This window comes from Mustelus asterias, chromosome 14 (genome assembly GCF_964213995.1).
Source record: "Mustelus asterias chromosome 14, sMusAst1.hap1.1, whole genome shotgun sequence".
Taxonomy (NCBI): domain Eukaryota; kingdom Metazoa; phylum Chordata; class Chondrichthyes; order Carcharhiniformes; family Triakidae; genus Mustelus; species Mustelus asterias.
This window is the reverse complement of record NC_135814.1, coordinates 18,399,157-18,418,853: the sequence shown is the minus strand read 5'-3', so window position 1 is coordinate 18,418,853 and position 19,697 is coordinate 18,399,157. Positions and strand designations below refer to the sequence as shown.

General features: G+C 45.9%; 1 protein-coding gene across 1 annotated transcript in view; it reads right to left on the bottom strand.

Annotated features, from left to right (window-relative positions):
• Nucleotides 1-19,697, bottom strand: part of cacnb4a (calcium channel, voltage-dependent, beta 4a subunit) — a 271,319-nt gene that overhangs the window by 78,707 nt on the left and 172,915 nt on the right. The window contains exons 3-5 of the mRNA XM_078229151.1: nucleotides 13,939-14,058; nucleotides 11,511-11,633; nucleotides 5,154-5,290 (exon numbers count right to left, since the gene is read on the bottom strand). Coding sequence (XP_078085277.1) covers nucleotides 5,154-5,290; nucleotides 11,511-11,633; nucleotides 13,939-14,058 — 380 coding nt within the window. The remainder of the gene's footprint in view (nucleotides 1-5,153; nucleotides 5,291-11,510; nucleotides 11,634-13,938; nucleotides 14,059-19,697) is intronic.

Below are 19,697 nucleotides of genomic sequence, written 5' to 3'. Positions count from 1 at the left end.
TATTGTCCTTTAGGGAGGGAAATCTGTCATCCCTACCTGGCCTAGCCTGCTTTTGACTCCAGATTCACAGCAATGTGGTTGACTGCCCTCTGAAATGGCCTTGCAAGCCACTCAGTTGAAGGGCAATTAGGGATGGACATTGTCCTTGGTGGCTTTGCCATTTAGAGTCATAGAGTCAAAAAGGTTTACAGCATGGAAATAGGCCCTTCAGCCCAACTTGTCCATGCCGTCCTTTTTTTATTAACCACTAGGCTAGTCCAATTGCCCGCATTTGGCCCATACCGTTCTATACCCATCTTACCCATGTAACTGTCTAAATACTTTTTAAAAGACAAAATTATACCCTCCTCCACTGCTGCCTCTGGCAGCTTGTTCCAGACACTCACCACCCTCTGAGTGAAAAAATTGCCCCTCTGGACCCATTTGTATCTCTCCCTCTCACCTTAAACCCTCTAGTTTCAAACTCCCCTATCTTTGGGAAAAGATGTTGACTATCTAGTTGATCTATGTCCCTCATTATTTTATAGACCTCTATAAGATCACCCCTAAGTCGCCTACGCTCCACGGAAAAAAGTCCCAGACTATCCAGCTTCTCCTTATAACTCAAACCATCAAGTCCCGGGAGCATCCAAGTAAATCTTGTCTGCACATTTCCCATGATATAATATATTTTATTAATTCAGGAAAGTTTTGGTTCTCTTACATCCACCGAAGAGGGCAGAGGGAACACTGGTTTAACGTTTCAAGCGAATGATGGCACCCCCGACAGTGCAGCACTCAGTCAGTACAGCAAGGGAGTGTCAGCCTGGATTTTGCACTCACCCTTTTAGTGTGAAACTTGAACCCACAGCCCTAATACTCAGGACATCTGACGTACCCACTGCAGCAACAACCAACTCCGAAGAAAGAAAATGTTGGGTGGGATTTTCCAGCCATCCACTGCCCCCCCCCCCCCCCCCCCCCCAAGACTGGAAATTCCCACCCGAGTTCAACAGACCTTTAAATGGTCTGCCAAATTTTCTGTCCAGCCCACTACGATTCCTGCGATGAGCGTGACCGGAAAATTACCGTTACCATGACCGTTACGATACTCAGGATTTTTAAAGATTGACCTTGACTCTGTCATAGGATCGAGTCAAAGCGCACAGCTGGGAGAATAGAGAACAATTTACTCAATACCTCGCACATGCAGGCTTGATCTGGAAATGCAAACAACTGGTAACCCAAAATGAAGAAATGTCTGATTTTGCAGCACTAACATCCTTGACTTTGACAATCACAAAAGCAAAACTGATTTTGCCAGAGGTAGTAGTAGAGACGGGTACAATTTTGTCTTTTAAAAAGCATTTAAACAGTTACATGGATAAGATGGGTATAGAGGGATTTGGATCAAATGCGGGCAATTGGGATTAGTTTAGGGGTTTAAAAAAAAAGGGCAGCATGGACAAGTTGGGCCGAAGGGCTTGTTACAATGCTGTAAACCTCTATGAGTCTATGACTCTAAAACGAAAACCAGAATCTCATTCAGTGCAATGTCAGGACGCAACAACTGTGTGAAACACCCTCACCAGCCTATAGGCAGCACCGCAGCACCAAAAGGGCCAAAGCAATCCATCCTGAATGATACGGGGAAAGAAATTGGATATATCAGAGCGCTTATCAGACAATAGCTTCAATCCAATGTTCCTATGAAGTTTAGAAAAATTCTTAAACCTTTCCCTGCTAAATTTCCAATGCCATCTGAGCTTCTGATAGGCTTGTTATTCCCTCTGAAGGTCGTCAGAGGTAACACTTTTGCCCCATTTTATTAGTACATACGATCATATGAACAAACAAAATAGGAGCAGAAGTAGGCCATTCAGCCCCTCAAGCCCACTCCACCATTCAATAAGATTGTGGTTGATCAGTCTGTCTGTAAACAATATGGGCGGAATTTTACAAGAATGATTCTAAGTGTCCAGCTAGCGGGAAAATGGGAGAGTTCCTGATCCATTTTTTGGGTGAGTTTTCACGCCCAATCTTACATACTTCATCACTGAAAAAAATGGTGTAGATTGTTTCTCGCTGCTGCAGGCAGTGAGATGGGCTTAATTTGCCAGCCAGTCTGTAGAAGGAGCTACTGCCCATGTGCAAACCTCTGATGCTGCACATGCGCAATTGCAACAGCAGGGATCTGACAGACAGAGCAATCAGGCCCCACCTCCATGACCCCGGGGGCCCCTGGCCAATTGTGAACCCACAATGCACAAACATCTAGCCCCCGCTGCCCTCCCAGACTGATCGTGCCACTCCCCCCCCCCCACAATCTGATCGCATCTGCAGAGTGTGCAGCAGCACCAACCCCCCTCCCCGATCCGATCGCATCTGCAGAGTGTGCAGCAGCACCACCCCCCCTCCCCGATCCGATCGCATCTGCAGAGTGTGTGGCGGGTCCCTCTCTCCCTGACTGGACCACTCATTGCAGGCCCCATCCCCTTAAGGCCCCACCCCTTCAGGTGCTGCCCTGGCCCCTGCCCCATAGGCCCCACCTACATAGTCCCCACCCCCACAGGCCCTGCCTCCATAGGCCCCACCCCTGGCACTGCCGTGGAATATTGCCAAGCTGGCAGTGCCAAGGTGCCAGCACCTCTTGCCCTCAGCCTCCGCGGACTGTTCCCCATTCATGGCAAGCTGGTGTTTTCTTCGCCAGAGAGAACATCTCCCGGTGAGGCCATAAAGACAAGTGACCCCGACGATTGAGTGCCGGGATCCCTAAACAGATGCAAATCTTCATTTAAATAAATTTGAATAAATTAGTCAGCCTCTTGCCCACTTCCGGTGAGAGGCTGACCTCGCCAGAAATCTAGCGCTCGTAAAATCATGAAAGCCAAGAAATTCGGTGAGATCCTGATTTCTCAGGTCCCACGTGACATTACCAACTCGCTCCTTCCATTGATGGGCAGTGCGAGCCAGTAAAATCCCGGCCTATATCTCAAAAACTAATGGATGAATTTCAACAAAACTTCACACACAAGAAGGGTATCACCCAATGGAAAATTGATTAGTTTTTGTCGAAGACTTAGTCGCAGCTGTTTTACAAAGCATTAGTGAGACCACTCTTAGAATATTGTGTACAGTTTTGATCCTCTGACTTGAGGAGGGATGTAGTTGCATTGCAGTTCAGAAGAGGTTCACTAGATTCCAGAGGGTTTGTCTTGCAAAGAGAGATTGGGCAGTTTAGGCATACACTACCTGGAGTTTAGAAGAATGAGAGGAGATCTAATTGAGGTGTACACGATAATAAGGAGGATTGACAAAGTAGACATGAAGAGGATGTTTCCTCATACAGTGCAACCTAGAACAAGAGGTCATAGTTTTAGGATAAGGGATAGCAAATTTAATACAGAGATGAGGAGAAATAACTTCTCTCAAGGGTTGTGAGTCTGTGGAATTCAAGGCCCCAGAGCATGGAAACATAGAAACATAGAAGATAGGAGCAGGAGGAGGCCATTTGGCTCATCGAGCCTGCTCCGCCATTCATTACGATCATGGCTGAATATCCAACCCAATAGCCTAATCCTGCTTTTTCCCCATAATCTTTGATCCCATTCACCCCAAGTGCTATATCCAGCCGCCTCTTGAATTCAATGTTTTGGCATCAACTACTTTCTGTGGTAATGAATTCCACAGGCTCACTACTCTTTGGGTGAAGAAATGTCTCCTCACCTCCATCCTAAGTGGTCTACCCCGAATCCTCAGAGTGCGAGGATTCTGGGAGAGGTAGCGGCACGGGGGCGGCACGGTAGCACAGTGGTTAGCACTGCTGCTTCACAGCTCCAGGGTCCTGGGTTCGATTCTCGGCTCAGGTCACTGTCTGTGTGGAGTTTGTACATTCTCCTCGTGTCTGCGTGGGTTTCCTCCGGGTGCTCCGGTTTCCTCCCACAGTCCAAAGATGTGCAGGTTAGGTTGATTGGCCAGGTTAAAAATTGCCCCTTAGAATCCTAAGATGCGTAGGTTAGAGGGATTAGCGGGTAAATATGTGGGGGTAGGGCCTGGGTGGGATTGTGGTCGGTGCAGACTCGATGGGCCGAATGGCCTCCTTCTGCACTGTAGGGTTTCTATGACTTCTATGAGGTTCTCTCCAGCGAGGAAAACACCCGCTCTCCATGAACAGGGGATGCTAAGACATTGAGTAAATTTAAGGAAGAGGTGGGCAGATTTTTAATTAGCAAGGGTTTGAGGGGCTCTGGTGAATGGGCAGGAGAGTGGAGTTGAGGCTGAGACAAGATCAGCCATGATTATATTGAGTGGCGAAGCAGGCTTGAGCGGCTGAATTGCTTAGTCCTGCTCCTAGCTCTTATGTTCTCATGTTATGTTCATTAGATGTCATGGGAGTCAGGTGGAGGGACATAGCCTGATATGGAGGACATGAGGAGTCATGGGGGCTGGGGGGGGGGGGGTGGTTGGTAGGGGTCATCAAGTGGCATGTGTTGGCATGGATGGGGCATTGGGAGTGGAGGTGGGGGTGGAGGAGATGCGAGTGGTGAGGATTGGAGGACTGTTTTTTGTTTTGCTATCATTATTACAACTTAAACAAAGTCCCACAGCACCGAGATAAGCCTTTTACACCAAAAGAGAAAATGCTGGAAAATCTCAGCAGGTCTGGCAGCATCTGGAAGGAGAGAAAAGAGCTGATGTTTCCAAGTCCAGAATTTTTTACACTGCCCGCTTCAGCGTGCAGCAGTCCCCGTGGCTGCCAAACTCTTTATGGAGGCCAGCGGGCACAACTCCAGATGGCATCTGCACGACCCCCGCAATGAAAATCCTACTGTCACTTTCTCTGTAGGTGGGAAATTTCCCGACTGGTGTTACGTGCCTCTAGGACAGTAATTCAGCCCAATATCTGAGCAATATTTTCTTCAATATTCAGCGTAATGTTAGAAAGCTCCTTCACACACCACAACCATCATTCGATCAGAATTGCTTCCAGCAGCACCTTTAGTACACCCCATCCACAGGTACCCAACATGATAGCGCAGGTTAGATCTTTCACAGTGAAGCTATGTAGCATAATGGCTTCATGGCAGATAGCACACAACAGTTCTCCTTTTCCCACTGCTCCCCCGAATATGTTTTTCAGTCAGCCCGCTGCCTATTAATGTTCAGATCCTTACCCACTGTAAAAACGTCCCTGTCGAGATTTCTGCTCTCGTTGTATTCGGATGTTCTCGAGTTTGAGGGGGCTTGGGATGAATCCAATTTCACAGCCCTCTTTCACCAGTCGCCCTATCCACCAGTCATTGTTGTACTTCTGTTGAAGCAATTGGAGATGTCAACTTCAAAATGTGACCCGACAGTAAAGGTGGCAAAAGAAAATTGAATCACTATATCATGCAGATGACACAAGGTTGGTGGCACAGTGGACAATGAAGAAGATTGTCTAGGATTGCAACGGGATCTGGATCAATTGGGCCAGTGGGCTGATGAATGGCAGCTGGAGTTTAATTTAGATAAATGCGAGGTGATGCATTTTGGTAGATCAAACCAGGGCAGGACTTACTCAGTTAATGGTAGAGCATTGGGGAGAGTTACAGAACAAAGAGATCTCGGGGTACAGGTTCATAGCTCCTTGAAAGTGAAGTCACAGGTGGACAGGGTGGTGAAGAAGGCATTTGGCATACTTGGTTTCATTGGTCAGAACATTGAATACAGGAGTTAGAACGTCTTGTTGAAGTTGTACAAGACATTGGTAAGACCACATTTGGAATACTCTGTACAGTTCTGGTCACCCTATTATAGAAAGGATATTATTAAACTCGAAAGAGTGCAGAAAAGATTTACTAGGATGCTACCAGGGCTTGATGGTTTGAGTTATAAGGAGAGGTCGGATAGACTGGGACTTTTTTCCCTGAAGCGGTGATCACCCTGAAGGGGTGATCTTATTGAGGTCTATAAAATAATGAGGGGCATAGATAAGGTAGATAGTCAACATCTTTTCCCAGCGGTAGGAGAGTCTAAAACTAGAGGGCATAGGTTTAAGATAAGGTTGAAGAGCAATATTCAGCTACTGAAGGGTACAATGGATTTATTTATAGGTGAGATACAAAAGGGTCCAGAGGGGCACATTTTTCACACTGAAGGTGTTGCGTGTCTGGAATGAGCAGCTAGAGGTAGTAGTAGAGGCAGGTACAATTTTGTCTTTTAAAAAGCATTTAGACAGTTACATGGGTAAGATGGGTATAGAGGGATATGGGCCAAACACGGGGAAGTGGGAATAGCTTAGTGGTAAAACCTGGGTGGAATGGACAAGTTGGATCGAAGGGCCTGTTTCCATGCTGTAGACCTCGATGACTCTATTACTCTATTTCAATTACATTAATGCTCCAGTAATTCTACTGTTCATGATTACCAAGTACATTCCTGCACACAATGCAAGAGTAAAAAAGAAGCTCTACACCATGCTATTTCACAAGTTAAACTTGTCAGTTTGAAGCGTGTGACATGGGTCCCTGATACCAGACTGGAATGTGCTCGAGTTACTTCCCAATAGTGACAGGCAAGTTAAAATGCAGCTCTGGCAAGATGTAGATCATCGAGTCCCTACAGTGCAGAAGAGGCCATGCGGCCCATCAAATCTGTACTGACTCTCTCACAGAGCTCACCCCCGCCCCATTCCATTAACGCCATGTATTTAACCCCGCTAATCCCCCTAACCTACACATCATGGGTCATTAAGGGGCAATTTAACATGGCCATCGCACGTAACCTGCACATCTTTGGACTGTGGGAGGAAACCGGAGGACCCAGAGGAAACCCAGGCAGACACGGGAGAATGTGCAAACTCAACATGAACAGTGACCCAGGGCCGGAATTGAACACAGGTCCCTGGGGCTGTGAGGCAGCAGTGATAATCACTGCGCCACCATGCCGCACTTTTTACATAAGTCATTTTAGCATCTTAAAAGAAACAAACTTTTTCAATTATCATGACATGTGTACCCTTAATATAATAGCGATAAAAAAGCTATTCCTCATCTCTTACTGCAGAACAGGAACCAACCAGCTTCTCCCTGACCAAAATAAACCCAGGCTCCTGTTAAGAACCTCTGATTATTCTTGAAACAATCTCACTATGAGCATGTCCATAAATGTTGCACTGGGGAGCAGCAATAACTTGTGTGTGTTTGCCAGTTATATACAACTCTTCAGTGACCAAATGGAGTGTTCAAAGACTGAGGACAGTGTACACCTATAAGTAAATCCATTGTACCCTTCAGTAGCTGAATATTGCTCTTCAAGTCACGTAATACAATCCACATTTGATGCCATAAATAGGAGGATGAGGGATGAGATTATGGGGGATGGTGAGATTTAGTTCTCCCCCAGAGGTGATGAGGGGGGCTGCATTTGATTGGGTGGGAGGGTGCAATGTGCAGACCCCACTGCCTTCCCATCTCCATCCGAAAAACTCCAGGACAGGAAGGCTCGTGAATGTTGCTCCTGCCATGAGCTAATTGAGGTCCTCAAGTGGGAAATTAATTCAGATTTAAGAGCCTCATTCTGCGGTCATAGGTGGAATACCAATAGCGAGTGAGGGACTTATGGTGCAAACCTGTACAACATCAAAGTGCCTGATCGAGTACCCATACTGGGAAGTTGGGTGGGGCCCCACTGAAAGCCACCACCCTATTTCCTTTTGTTCTGACCTCCCTCACACCCCAGCTGGTGACCCCACTCCCTGAGCCTCCCCATCCTGCCCTCACTCACCTGCGGCCTAAAGTCCCTCGGTGACCCCAGGCTTTACCATCGGCAGCCAGCAGGAAGGTGATGCTGCGGGCAAAGGAGAGCCCCTGATTGCCAGCAGCTGAGGGGGTGAACATGATCCCCCATCACCCCCCAGCCAGATTTGTGAATATCATAAAAAGCCTGATGCTGGCCAGTTAAGGGCCTGCCAATTCGGTTAGGTATTCCCCAGCAGAGGCAATGAGGGGCCCAGGGAGCAAGAATCCTGTCACCAAAATTATTCCATCCTCGGTCATACAATTTGAATTCAGTGAATTCATACAGTGCAGAAAAGACCATTCGGCCCATCGAGTCTGCACCAACTCTCTGACAAAGTATCTTATCCAGGCCGTCTCCCCAATCATATCCCCATAATCCCACACATTTACCATGGCTAATCCAGTTAACATACACATCTTGGGACATTACGGGGCAATTTAGCATGGCCAATGCACATAACCTGCACGTCTTTGGACTGTGGGAGAAAACCAGAGCACCCAAAGGAAACCCACGCAGACATAGGGTGAATGTGCAAACACAAAACAGCCAGTCACCCAAGGTCGGAATTGAACCCAGTTGCCTGGTGCTGTGAGGTAGCAGTGCTAACCACTATGCCACCATGCCACCCACTCTGCCACCATGTTGCCCACATGGTGGAATCAATTGGAAGTTGATTTAAACTCACTGTTCGGCATTTAAACTTTGAAGCATTAGAACTATAGAAAAATTCATAATGAAGAAAAGTGTTCTCACACCCCGCTGTAAATTTGTGGTCGCAAGTGTCACAAAACCTGATCATTTTATTTGTTCGCAAGGCTTAAAATAGTTTTCAAACTCTTCACTCCTACCAAGTTCATTGCCTCACCATTTATCTCTTCACCTGTCTGGGATAATACAAGGCAGAACAAGGGCTTGACTGTTTCCCTGATACCTCAGCATCACAACGCGGCAATTTCCTATTTCAGACTGAGGACACTGACTTCATACCACTCTGAAGGATGTTCATCCAGATAGCGTTTCAGCACTAACAGCAGCACAAGCCCATTAATTCTCATTGTTCAGTTACTGATCCTAACCTTCAGTCAGCCTAAGAATCTATGGCATTGTCACTCATCAATGAGAATGGAAACAGTCTCTGCTGACAATAGCGCTGCTTAGATTCCCAGTGATGATAGAATCCACATCAGGCCGGATTTTAACCAGTAAGGCGGGGGTGGGTGCCGGTGTGTATGTGAGGATGAAAGCTTGAGGAGACGCAGGCATACCAGAAACCCAAAATGATCTTGTGCACTTCCATATTTAATCGGTTGGTGCATTTCAGAGGTGTGCAATGGGGATGGCACATCTGTGAATTAAATACGTGAGAAAAGCAACTGAAGATAGATCTAACTAAAAGTTTTTAAAGTTTATTTATTAAATATTTATTAGTGTCACAAGTAGTCTTACATTAACACTGCAATGAAGTTACTGTGAAAATCCCCTAGTCACCACACTCCGGTGCCTGTTCAGGTACACTGAGGGAGAATTTAGCATGGCCAATGCACTTAACCAGCACGTCTTGCGGACTGTGGGAGGAAACCGGAGCACCCGGGGAAACCCATGCAGACACGGGGAGAACGTGCAGACTCCGCACAGACAGTGACCCAAGCCGGGAATCGAACCCAGGTCCCTGGCGCTGTGAGGCGGCAGTGCTAACCACTGTGCCACCGTGCTGCCCCTCTGTGTTCTGGCTTCAACTGTCAGCACATGAGTTTCCTCAGCAATCGGAAATTCGCCGTGGTCAATGAGGTGAAAACACAGCGGCGACTGACAGGACTGTGAAACTGTCAGGCTGGAAAGTATTTAAATACTGAAAGAGGACAGCTGCTTCCTTGTTGAGGTGAAAGACTTTCATTCTCAGGAGCTGCTCTGAGAGAGTATTTTTTTGCTTGCTTCGGAGGTGATTTCCAACACTTTGGAGGTTATTCTGACTATCGTGGATTTTTCTCATTTTGACGCTGCCATCAGCCTTCCCTGAAGCATGGGAGCAGCTTCTGCAGTGTGACTTTGGATCTCGAATCAGGTAAAAGGAGGTGCAACACCAGTTGCCTTGTCCTCAGCCAGCTGCTGCTCTACAGGACAAGAGGAAGACACACAAAGCTCCAGCTCGAAGAAGGCGATATCCACACCACAATCTAGCCATTTGCCTTAGAGACCCCCCATCAAGGTGTTTTAATGTTTAATTTATTTGTATCATAAGTAGGCTTACATTAACACTGCAATGAAGTTACTGCGAAAATCCCCGAGTCGCCACACTCTGGCACCTGTTCAGGTACACTGAAGGAGAATTTAGCATGGCCAATGCATCTAACCAGCACGTCTTGTGGACTGTGGGAGGAAACCCAAGCAGGCACGGGGAGAACGTGCAGACTCTGCACAGACAGTGATCCAAGCTGGGAATTGAACCTGGGTCCATGGCAATGTGAGGCAGCAGTGCTAACCACTGTGCCACCGTGTTTATCAGCACTTATGGAGGCTGCGTGTGAGTCATGTGATGGTGCTTCCTCAGAGTGTGTAACTTCCTCTGAGGAACTGTCAGCCTCCTCCTGCTCCAGCTTCTGTTTCACAAACTGAGGGAGGTGAAAAAGAATCAGAACAGACACGGAGAATGGGTTCAAAATCATTATTGTGAAAATTCTCATATTTTAGTTAGTGGTGACAATAATCAGCATAAGTGATTGATATGTGCCAAATGGCAGCACGATTTGACACCAAATATCTGGATGACCCCTGTCTCTCCATCTCCAATAGTCATGGCCTCTGTCACTGTGCCAACCTCCAAGGCCTCCTCCTCCTCCACAGAGGTTGAAGTAGCTATTACTGGAGGGCTACGCCCACACTTCTCCACCTCTCCCTGTATTTCTGCACACACTTCAGCAAAAAGCCAAAGGACAGAGTTATGAGTGTGAGCAACACACCGTGGAAAGGTTGGAACAGCAACATTTATGGAAGGCAAAACAGTGAGGGATGGTGCAATAAGCTGACCATCAGTGTAGGCTGCTTCAATAGGGACCTGAAGAGATGCCTCTGGGAAGAGGAAGAGTTACTTTGAGGGAGAGAAATCGAGAGACAGGAATGAGCGGAGCTGCAAGGTGTGTTGAGCTCAGGAGTGTTGTACATGAGAATGGTGGAATGTCAAGCGTGTGGGGCTTGGCACTTCAATGTGTCTTGCCACTTAGCTTTCCTGTCTTGATGTGGGCATTGAACTTTTTTCTGGTGCAATATCCAGCTGTATGGCACCAGACTCCTGCTGCTTCGGCTATTCTGAGCTATGTTGTTTTGTCGGAGAGGCTGGTCTCTCTTCTCCCATCTGCAGTGAACAATATTTATCTTGAGGCCCTCAGTTTGACCTCCAGGGAATGCCTCATAGAACCAGGTTGGGAAGCCTCCCCACATTGCACCTCCACACTTATATTTGCTATATCTTCACTGATGGATCTGCAACAGAGCCACCATGACCTTTGTCGGGGTCCCTTTAAATAAGCATCATTCAACCCATAGGTCTGGATTGTTATCATGTCCTCATTCTCTGATCAGTTTGGATACCCTTAAGCAAGCTGCCAATGTTGTGGTTGAGACAAAACAACCATGGCAAAGCCCACTCCAGGATAGATGTAATTCCCAAACATCTGCCGGCCTTTCCCTATTTCAAGCAAACTGCCAAAGATTTTTAATTCTCCCTTTTGAGTTAGTGAAGTTTATTGACTTACTTCTTTAATGTGTAGAAAGTCTTTGGCATCAAAAGAGATGGCAGTTCCTGGGACTGGTACATCTTCATCCAGCGCTCCGCAATAAGTGACATTTGTTCTTACGGCAAATGCAACTGGTTTGGTCTGAAAAATAAAATACACCGAATCAGAATTAGGGACCACTTATGGTGTAGGTTTAGAGTGAGTTTAAACTAGCTTTGGTTTCACACTGACACAAAACATTTGTAGTGTACATTTAAATATTTTGTTAAATATATTTAAAATGTATGTTTTCAGTTTTTAACATCTCCAATAATAATTTGTACCTGACAGAATGAGACTCCACATTTGTAAATGTACATTTTCAATACCAGAGTGGCCACTTGGCAGAAGGTTAAGACTTATCACCTTGTCAATGACCCACTATCATTGGAATGGCCAAGCCCTAACTTTTTATTTTTTTTTAGTGGCTTTCCTTCACGTAAATACTCCACCTTCACTCACTGCCACCTTCTTTCAAAGGTATGTCTCACAGCGAGATATGAATATAAGCAAAATGTTTGAAGGAATAGGGTATGGGCGGCACGGTAGCACAATGGTTAGCACTGCTGCTTCACAGCTCCAGGGTCCCGGGTTCGATTCCCGGCTCGGGTCACTGTCTGTGTGGAGTTTGCACATTCTCCTCGTGTCTGCGTGGGTTTCCTCCGGGTGCTCCGGTTTCCTCCCACAGTCCAAAGATGTGCGGGTTAGGTTGATTGGCCAGGTTAAAAATTGTCCCTGAGATGCGTAGTTAGCGGGTCAATATGTGGGGGTAGGGCCTGGGTGGGATTGTGGTCGGTGCAGACTCGATGGGCCGAATGGCCTCCTTCTGCACTGTCAGGTTTCTATGTATTTCATAGAGAAACCTCCTGATTTCCATGTGTGCACTGCACTGGAAAATGCTGTGTGATTTACTTTGTAATATCAGTGAGTGCTGACACCCTCATGAGGCACAATTTTCCAGTCCCCACCAGTTGATATACAGACAGAGGGTGGGACATTAAATTCCCCAGGTGGCCCTTCTGCCACCCTGCTGCATGTGCCCTACTTGAGCACAATTTTATGAGTGGTGGAGAGGGCTGGGGGCTTGGCTGCCCTTGCCCTTACTGAAGTCTTTTAAATGCCAAATTATGGTCATCCTGCTTGGCCTTGGGTAGGAAGGGAAAGATGCTTCCCTCCAGGGTTTCCTATTTTTAGCTTAAAGTTTATCTATTAGTGTCATAAGTAGGCTTACATTAACACTGCAATGAAGTTACTGTGAAATTCCACTAGTCGTCACACTCCGGCGCCTGTTCAGGTCAATGCACCTAACCAGCACGTCTTTCCGACTGTGGGTGGAAACTGGAGCACCCGGAGGAAACCCACGCAGACACAGGGAGAACATGCAGACTCCGCACAGACTGTGACCCATGCCGGGAATCGAACCCGGGTCCCTGACGCTGTGAGACAGCAGTGCTAACCACTGTGCCACTGTGCCGCCCTCCACATCCACATCCAGCAACAACCTCTATCCAACCATGCGCCACCACCATCTGCCCCCTGCAGATGCTCCCTTCCCTTCCATCCCTACCCCACCACTCTCCCCGGCCACTCCATCAGGATCCCCATCCCTTTCTCCACCCACTCTCAGGTTCCCTTATCAGCATGAAGGATATTGAGAAAAAATTGTAGTCATGAAGGTCTGGCCATCATGGTGTCAAGAAGGCCGAATGGAAAAGTTTGCCATTTCCCTCCTGGCAATTTAAGTAACTAATTTTTTTCCCTTCCAGCATCCATCCAGTTCTCTTTTGGATGTTGCTATTAGTTTATTTATTAGTGTCACAAGTAGGCTTACATTAATGCAATGAAGTTACTGTGAAAATACCCTAGTCGCCACACTCCGGCACCTGTTCGGGCACATTGAGGGAGAATTTAGCACGGCCAATGCATTTAACCAGCACGTCTTTCAGACCGTGGGAGGAACCGGAGCACCCGGAGGAAACCCATGCAGACCCGGGGAGAACGTGCAGACTCCACACAGACAGAGACCCAAGCCAGGAATCGAACCCAGGTCCCTGGCACTGTGAGGCAGACCACTGTGCCACCGAGTCACCCATACATGTGTATGTTCATTATGCCCCACTACAGGCCCAGTTTTAGAATGACTAATGCAGCCTATAACCAGCATCAGAGCAGAAACTAAGTCATGGTCCATGAGTTGTATTTGTCTACTTAGCTGCCAAGGTACACCAAAACCATTGTAGGTCAGATTTTTTTAAATTTTGGTCTCATGTATCTACTCATATTTCCGTTATCTTTAGAGGTTCCAATGACCATGTTTGAGGAACATAGCGGGATTCTTTGTAACAAAATCATACTGGGCCCTTCACTTCTCGTGAAGCAGGTCTGCTCAGAATCAGTATCCTCTTACTTTGGCTCTTTCAAGTTGTACTGCTGCTTGCTGCTCTGATTCGCGACGGACCCCATCACGATCTTCCTCCAGTGAAACGTCAGAATCGGATGGCCTGCTAGTGTAAGAGTCTGCTGAACCCTGCAACAAAAATCAGAGGACCAAAACTCCAATGAGAACTCAAGCAATTCACAAGGAAAGTGATTACATCGCGTGATTTCTAAAACTATAACCATTTAGTGGCAAGGAACCTGAGTTTATATTGTAATTAAATAAGCCATTTAAAGGCCTATGAGAAAAATCCACTTTATTAGATGGTTGAGATCCCAACAGGGTCGAGGCAAGAATAAGCTGATGGGAGAAGATTGATTAATCAGAGATTTTGGAAAGATCGTAGATTCGATTATTAGACCTTTTGAAGTTAATCTCTAACCTGCCCATTCGCATTTCCCAAGTAGATTCTGCAGTTGAATCCAGCATGAGCAAAACTATTGTCTCTTGAGATTGTCACCATAGTTAGGAGAATGTTTTTTAAAATACACCAGTCTGCAACAAATCTATGTACAATGTACTCCTGTTGAGCAACAAATTTATATACAATGGGCAAGATTTTCCAGCTGCACTCATCCCAAAACTGGAAAATCCCAGCCGAGGTTAACAGGCCTTTGCATGGTCCCCCCCCCCCCCCCCCACCCCCCCACTCCCCCCATCCCCTCCCTGCTATGATTCTCATGGTGGCAGGATGGGAAAGCTCCCCCCAATGTATTCCTGTTAAAGTGTATCATTTCCCGGAAGAGTTTGTCATCAGATCTAAAACAATGATCATTGCCTCTCCAAAGCAAAACATGAGCATATTTTTCCATGAAAATAGAACAACTTTAACAGTATAACTGGTCATCATATAGTTGCTTGTGGTTTAAACTGAGTCTGTGTAAAAGGTTGCTGCAATAGAAAGTAAACTACAGCAAATAGCATTTATGTGACATAGACCAGTTAGATAGTCAATATCTTTTCTCAAAGGCAGGGGAATCTAAAACTAGAGGGCATAGGTTTAAGGTGAGATATGCAAAAGAGTCCAGAGGGGCAATTTCTTCACACAGAAGATGGTGAGCGTCTGCAATGGTAGTAGTAGAGGCAGGTACAATTTTGTATTTTAAAAAGCATTTTAGACAGTTCCATGGGTAAGATTGGTAAAGGGGGATATGGGCCAAATGTGGGCAACTGGGACTAGTTTAATGGTTAAAAACTGGGCGGCATGAACAAGTTGGGCCGAAGGGCCTGTTTTCGTGCTGTAAAACTCTGTAACCCCATGGTTGGAACTCTATCACCTCGCCCGTCACGGAATTGGCACGAGCAAGGGTCCGACAATGGAAACCTTCATTGACCTTGGGCGGGAATTTCCAGTCTCACCCGAGCGAGGCCTGAAAATCCCACCCTTTGACTTAACACCTTTAAAGTAGTTAAACGTCCCTTCGCAAGCATGTTATCGAACAAAATTTAGCCAAGGCAGGTAACCGAAAGCTTGCTCAAAGAGAAAGGTTTCATGGGGTGTCTTAAAAAGAAAAACTGCAAAGTGGAGGCGTGGGAAGATTTTGTAGTTTAAGGGATTTATTCTGACTGTGTGACATGCTAATGAGACACGGTCTACATTATCACAGGAAGTAATGCAATGTCACCCGATTTTGCTCACTGTTGTAGAACCCCGTGGTAAGGTGTAGACACAGCAAGACATGTTCCAATGAAGTTAGCCCTTACCTCAGCACACTCAGTAAATATTCGATATTCATGCAATGAGACCAAGAATATTGCAGGTTAAAGAGGGAATTCCAGCACTTAGAGTCCAGGCAGCACAGGGCAGGACCACTAATGGTGGGATGAAGAAAATTAAGGAAGTGTTCCAGAGGCCAGAATTGGAGGCATGCAGGGGCTATGGAGGGTCATAGAGAGGTCTTGGAGTAATTGGAACACAAGGATGAGAATTGCCCATGTAGATCAGTGACGTGTGTACAGGGTCTGTTGCAAATGAGAATGGAGGCAGCAGTTTTGATTAGGTCATGTTTTTTGTAATACCTACAGTGCAGGAGGAGGCCATTCAGCCCATTGAGTCTGCACTGACTCTCTGACAGAGTGTTGTATCCAGGCCCTCTCCCCCACCCTATCCCCGTAACCCCACACATTTATTATTTCTAATCCATCTAACCTACACATCTTAGGACACTAAGGAGCAATTTAGCATAGTCGACCCACATAACCCGGACATCTTTGGAGTGTGGGAGGAAACCGGAGCACCCGGAGGAAACCCATGCAGACACGGGGAGAATGTGCAGATTCTCCACACAGACAGTAATCCAAGGTCAGAATTGAACCCAGGTCCCTGGCACTGTGAGGCAGCAGTGCTAACCATTGTGCCACCATGTTGCCCCGCTCCCCGCTCATGTTATCGGAATTTCAAGTTATGGGTTGGAAGGAGGGAGGCTAAACACAAACGTTTTGGAATAGTAGAGCTGCATTTATGTGGCACCCTTCATGACCACATGACATCCAAAAGCATGTAACAGCCAATAATACATTTATGAGGTCCTCATATGACACTCAGCAGCCAATTTGTGCACAGCAAGCTCCCACAAGCAGGAATGTGATAACGAGCAGATAATCTTGTTTTTGGTGATGTTAGTGGCCAAGACAGTAGAGAGAATTCATAATCATGGTCCTGGGATCTTTTATATCCACTGTGAGGGCAGGTGGAGCTCTCAGTTCAGTATCTCATACAAAGGATAACTCCTCCTATTGTGCAACACAGACATCAACTGAACCGTGGTAGACACCAGTCAGATCTGGAACTAACAAAAAATGGATGGGGATTACTTCAAAGAGTACTTTTTTTTCATTTTCAAGATTTAAATAGTAGACTGCCTGGGTTTGGTTCCACAAGGCAATGTTACAGGTACTAGCAGCTTGGGGGATGTCACGCAAGATACTGCCCATTTCTTCCCCTGAGTTTTGGATAAAAGATAAAGTAAAGTTAACATTTATTTATTAGTCACAAGTAAGGCTTACATTAACACCAATGAATTTGCTGTGAAATTTCCCTAATCCCCACACTCCGGCACCTGTTCGGGTCAATGCACCTAACCAGCATGTCTTTCAGACTGAGGGAGGAAACCGGAGCATCCGGAGGATATATTTTCCAGGTCTGGAATCTTAAGATATTTAATTGAGGAGTTAGGGTCCCATTCTTTTCTCCTGGGCACAGCGTGTCCAGTGGCCAGAATTCTTCTTTGGAAATGTAAAGAGGCTTTGTGCAGTTCCAAAGAGGTGATGAAATGGGGATGGAGGAGGCCATTAAAGCATCTTTAGGGTTAATGAGTCTCGACTGTTGGCTGAAGGCTGGAAATCCCTTTGGTATGAGTCATGGCATGTTGCCCTAAGGCCATTTTTTCAAAAAATAATAATTTTGTAAAGTAGCCAGTTTGGCGTAGATGTGTATCTATTTTCTTTTCTGTCTTCTAATCTTGACAGTTAGTTATATCTGTGATGCTGGTGTACCTTTAAGAATTTTATTTTAATTCATGCTCACCGCTTTAGGTGATGCCATTGTCGGGAGGAGAAAAAGCTGTGTGCAGCTCAGGTAACAGAAAGTTTCATTTTCAGTTTGGAGCTGCAGGTTGGAGTTGGGTTTTAGAAGGGACAGCAAGCTAAAAAGAAGCGTTTTCCCTCTCTCCCTGTTATTTTGAAAATTCTGTTGGTTAGCTGAAAACAAGATCTTGTTTTCCCGACAGGTGAAAATCTGCTGTTGTTGGGGGCTGGACCAGAGTCTCTCTGGTGTTTTGGGAAGCTGCCTTGTTTTCAAACTGTTTGGAGTGAATCCAGATAATTGTAGACTTCAACCAAATTTTCATTATCATGTAAGCAGTACTCTGTGCTGTGCTCAACCTGTGAAAAGGGTTTTTGTTGTTTACGGGTTTTAGTTTTAATTGGAACACATTAGAGATATTCATTAAGAGATATATATTATAGTGGTTGTTTTGTTTGCTGTTTGTAATTGATAAAAGTTCTCAGTAATTTTCTTACTGTGCATGTTAACTATATTCTTAAATAAATTCTGTTTGATAAAAGCTCCCTCGTGGATCATTTGAATCCACGAGGGAGCATGAAACATATCATGCTTATCCCAGCCAAATTCAAAATGCAAAACTTATGATTCAGGTGGGCTCCATAAAACACTTTGGAGCTTCTGACCTGAACCATAATATATCAAATCATTACACAAGACAAATTTCCTGCAGAGTTTCAGGAACATAACTGCCTCCCATCTAATATAGCCACACATTTCTGAAGCAGGTTAATGAAGGACAGGGCTGTCGATGTCACATGTAAGATTTGGCTGTGAAACAGAACGAGAATTTTACGGAGAAACTGCAAAATATTAAGTAGATACCGACTGAGGTCTTGAGGAAGGATGGAGGCGAGCATGCAGAACATGGAATTCATCATGAGGTAGGAGAGGATTTCTCTCTCCCTTTCTCTCCATCTCTCATCTGACATCGCTGCTGATCATTGGACATTGCATTCAGGAAGTTTACACTTCTGCTAAAAGGCCACTTTGCACGAATCATTAATAACATAACTGCGCATCTGGCTACCTGTTTGAGGCTATGGAATACTGAATCAGCATGGTCAATGAATTCTCCACACTCGATTACTCACTCGCTTTGGAACAACATTTGTTCCCAGATAATGTCACATATATTCTAACGTACTGAAAGGGAAGACTTGTCCCTAACATTGCTAACATACCCTGGATCAGAGCACAATGCAGAGCAGGTCTGGCTTTAACAGCTGGAGAATTCCAATGGTTCATTTTATCATGTAGAAAACAAACAATGGTCTGAATTTTTGATCCCAGGTGGGGAGTGCAGCGTTGGGAAAATTCCCAGCCCCGCAAACTTGACTTGGGAGAAAGTGCACTGAACAGTGGGATTTGAATTCCGGAGTGGGGTGGAGGGAGGAAGGCAGGTGTTAACTGGAGTCAGGCACACCACCCTCAGAAACAGCTCGGAGACAGCATGGGGCTTGTAAATGTGAAGACTGGGCAATAGGCCAGCCTCAGTAATCCAGTCCCAGTTGCAAAAAACCAATAAAACAACACCTCCCATTACACCCACCCGTACCCCACCCATCCATTTTTTGTCATGCCCTTCATGCAACCTCTGACCCCAATCTATCCACATAGCGCCTCATACCCATCGTGTTAACCTATGCCCCTCAACCAAACCCAAGGCCCCTCATACCCTCAATGCCAACCTATTCCCCTCCACCCAACCCATGTCCCTTCATAGCCCCTCGCCACCTCTGTGTCAGCACATGTCAACCAATGCACTGCCATCTGGTGCCCTTACACTCTCTATGTCAACTCACCCAGTGTCCTCCATGGGCAGACTTCCAGACTCATGCCGAGAGGAAATAAAATAAGTTTCTAAGTGTCTATTGATTAATTTATAATTAAAAAATGCACTTCTGTTGATAAAAATGCCACTACATTTAATTTCGTTCATCCATTAGCCCCTTATAATAACAAGCATCTGTATTCATAACCCCACAAAGACTTCGTATGCATTTGGAGCTCGCCATCAAACTATGAACTGATAGGCACTCCACAGTGATAATGACTAACAAACACCCCAAAGTGATAATGATAGGTTGTGATATCAGTCATGCAGCACAAATCCTCTAATGGCAACCCTCAGGCTTGTGGATACAGACAGTGTGAAATAGCAGAC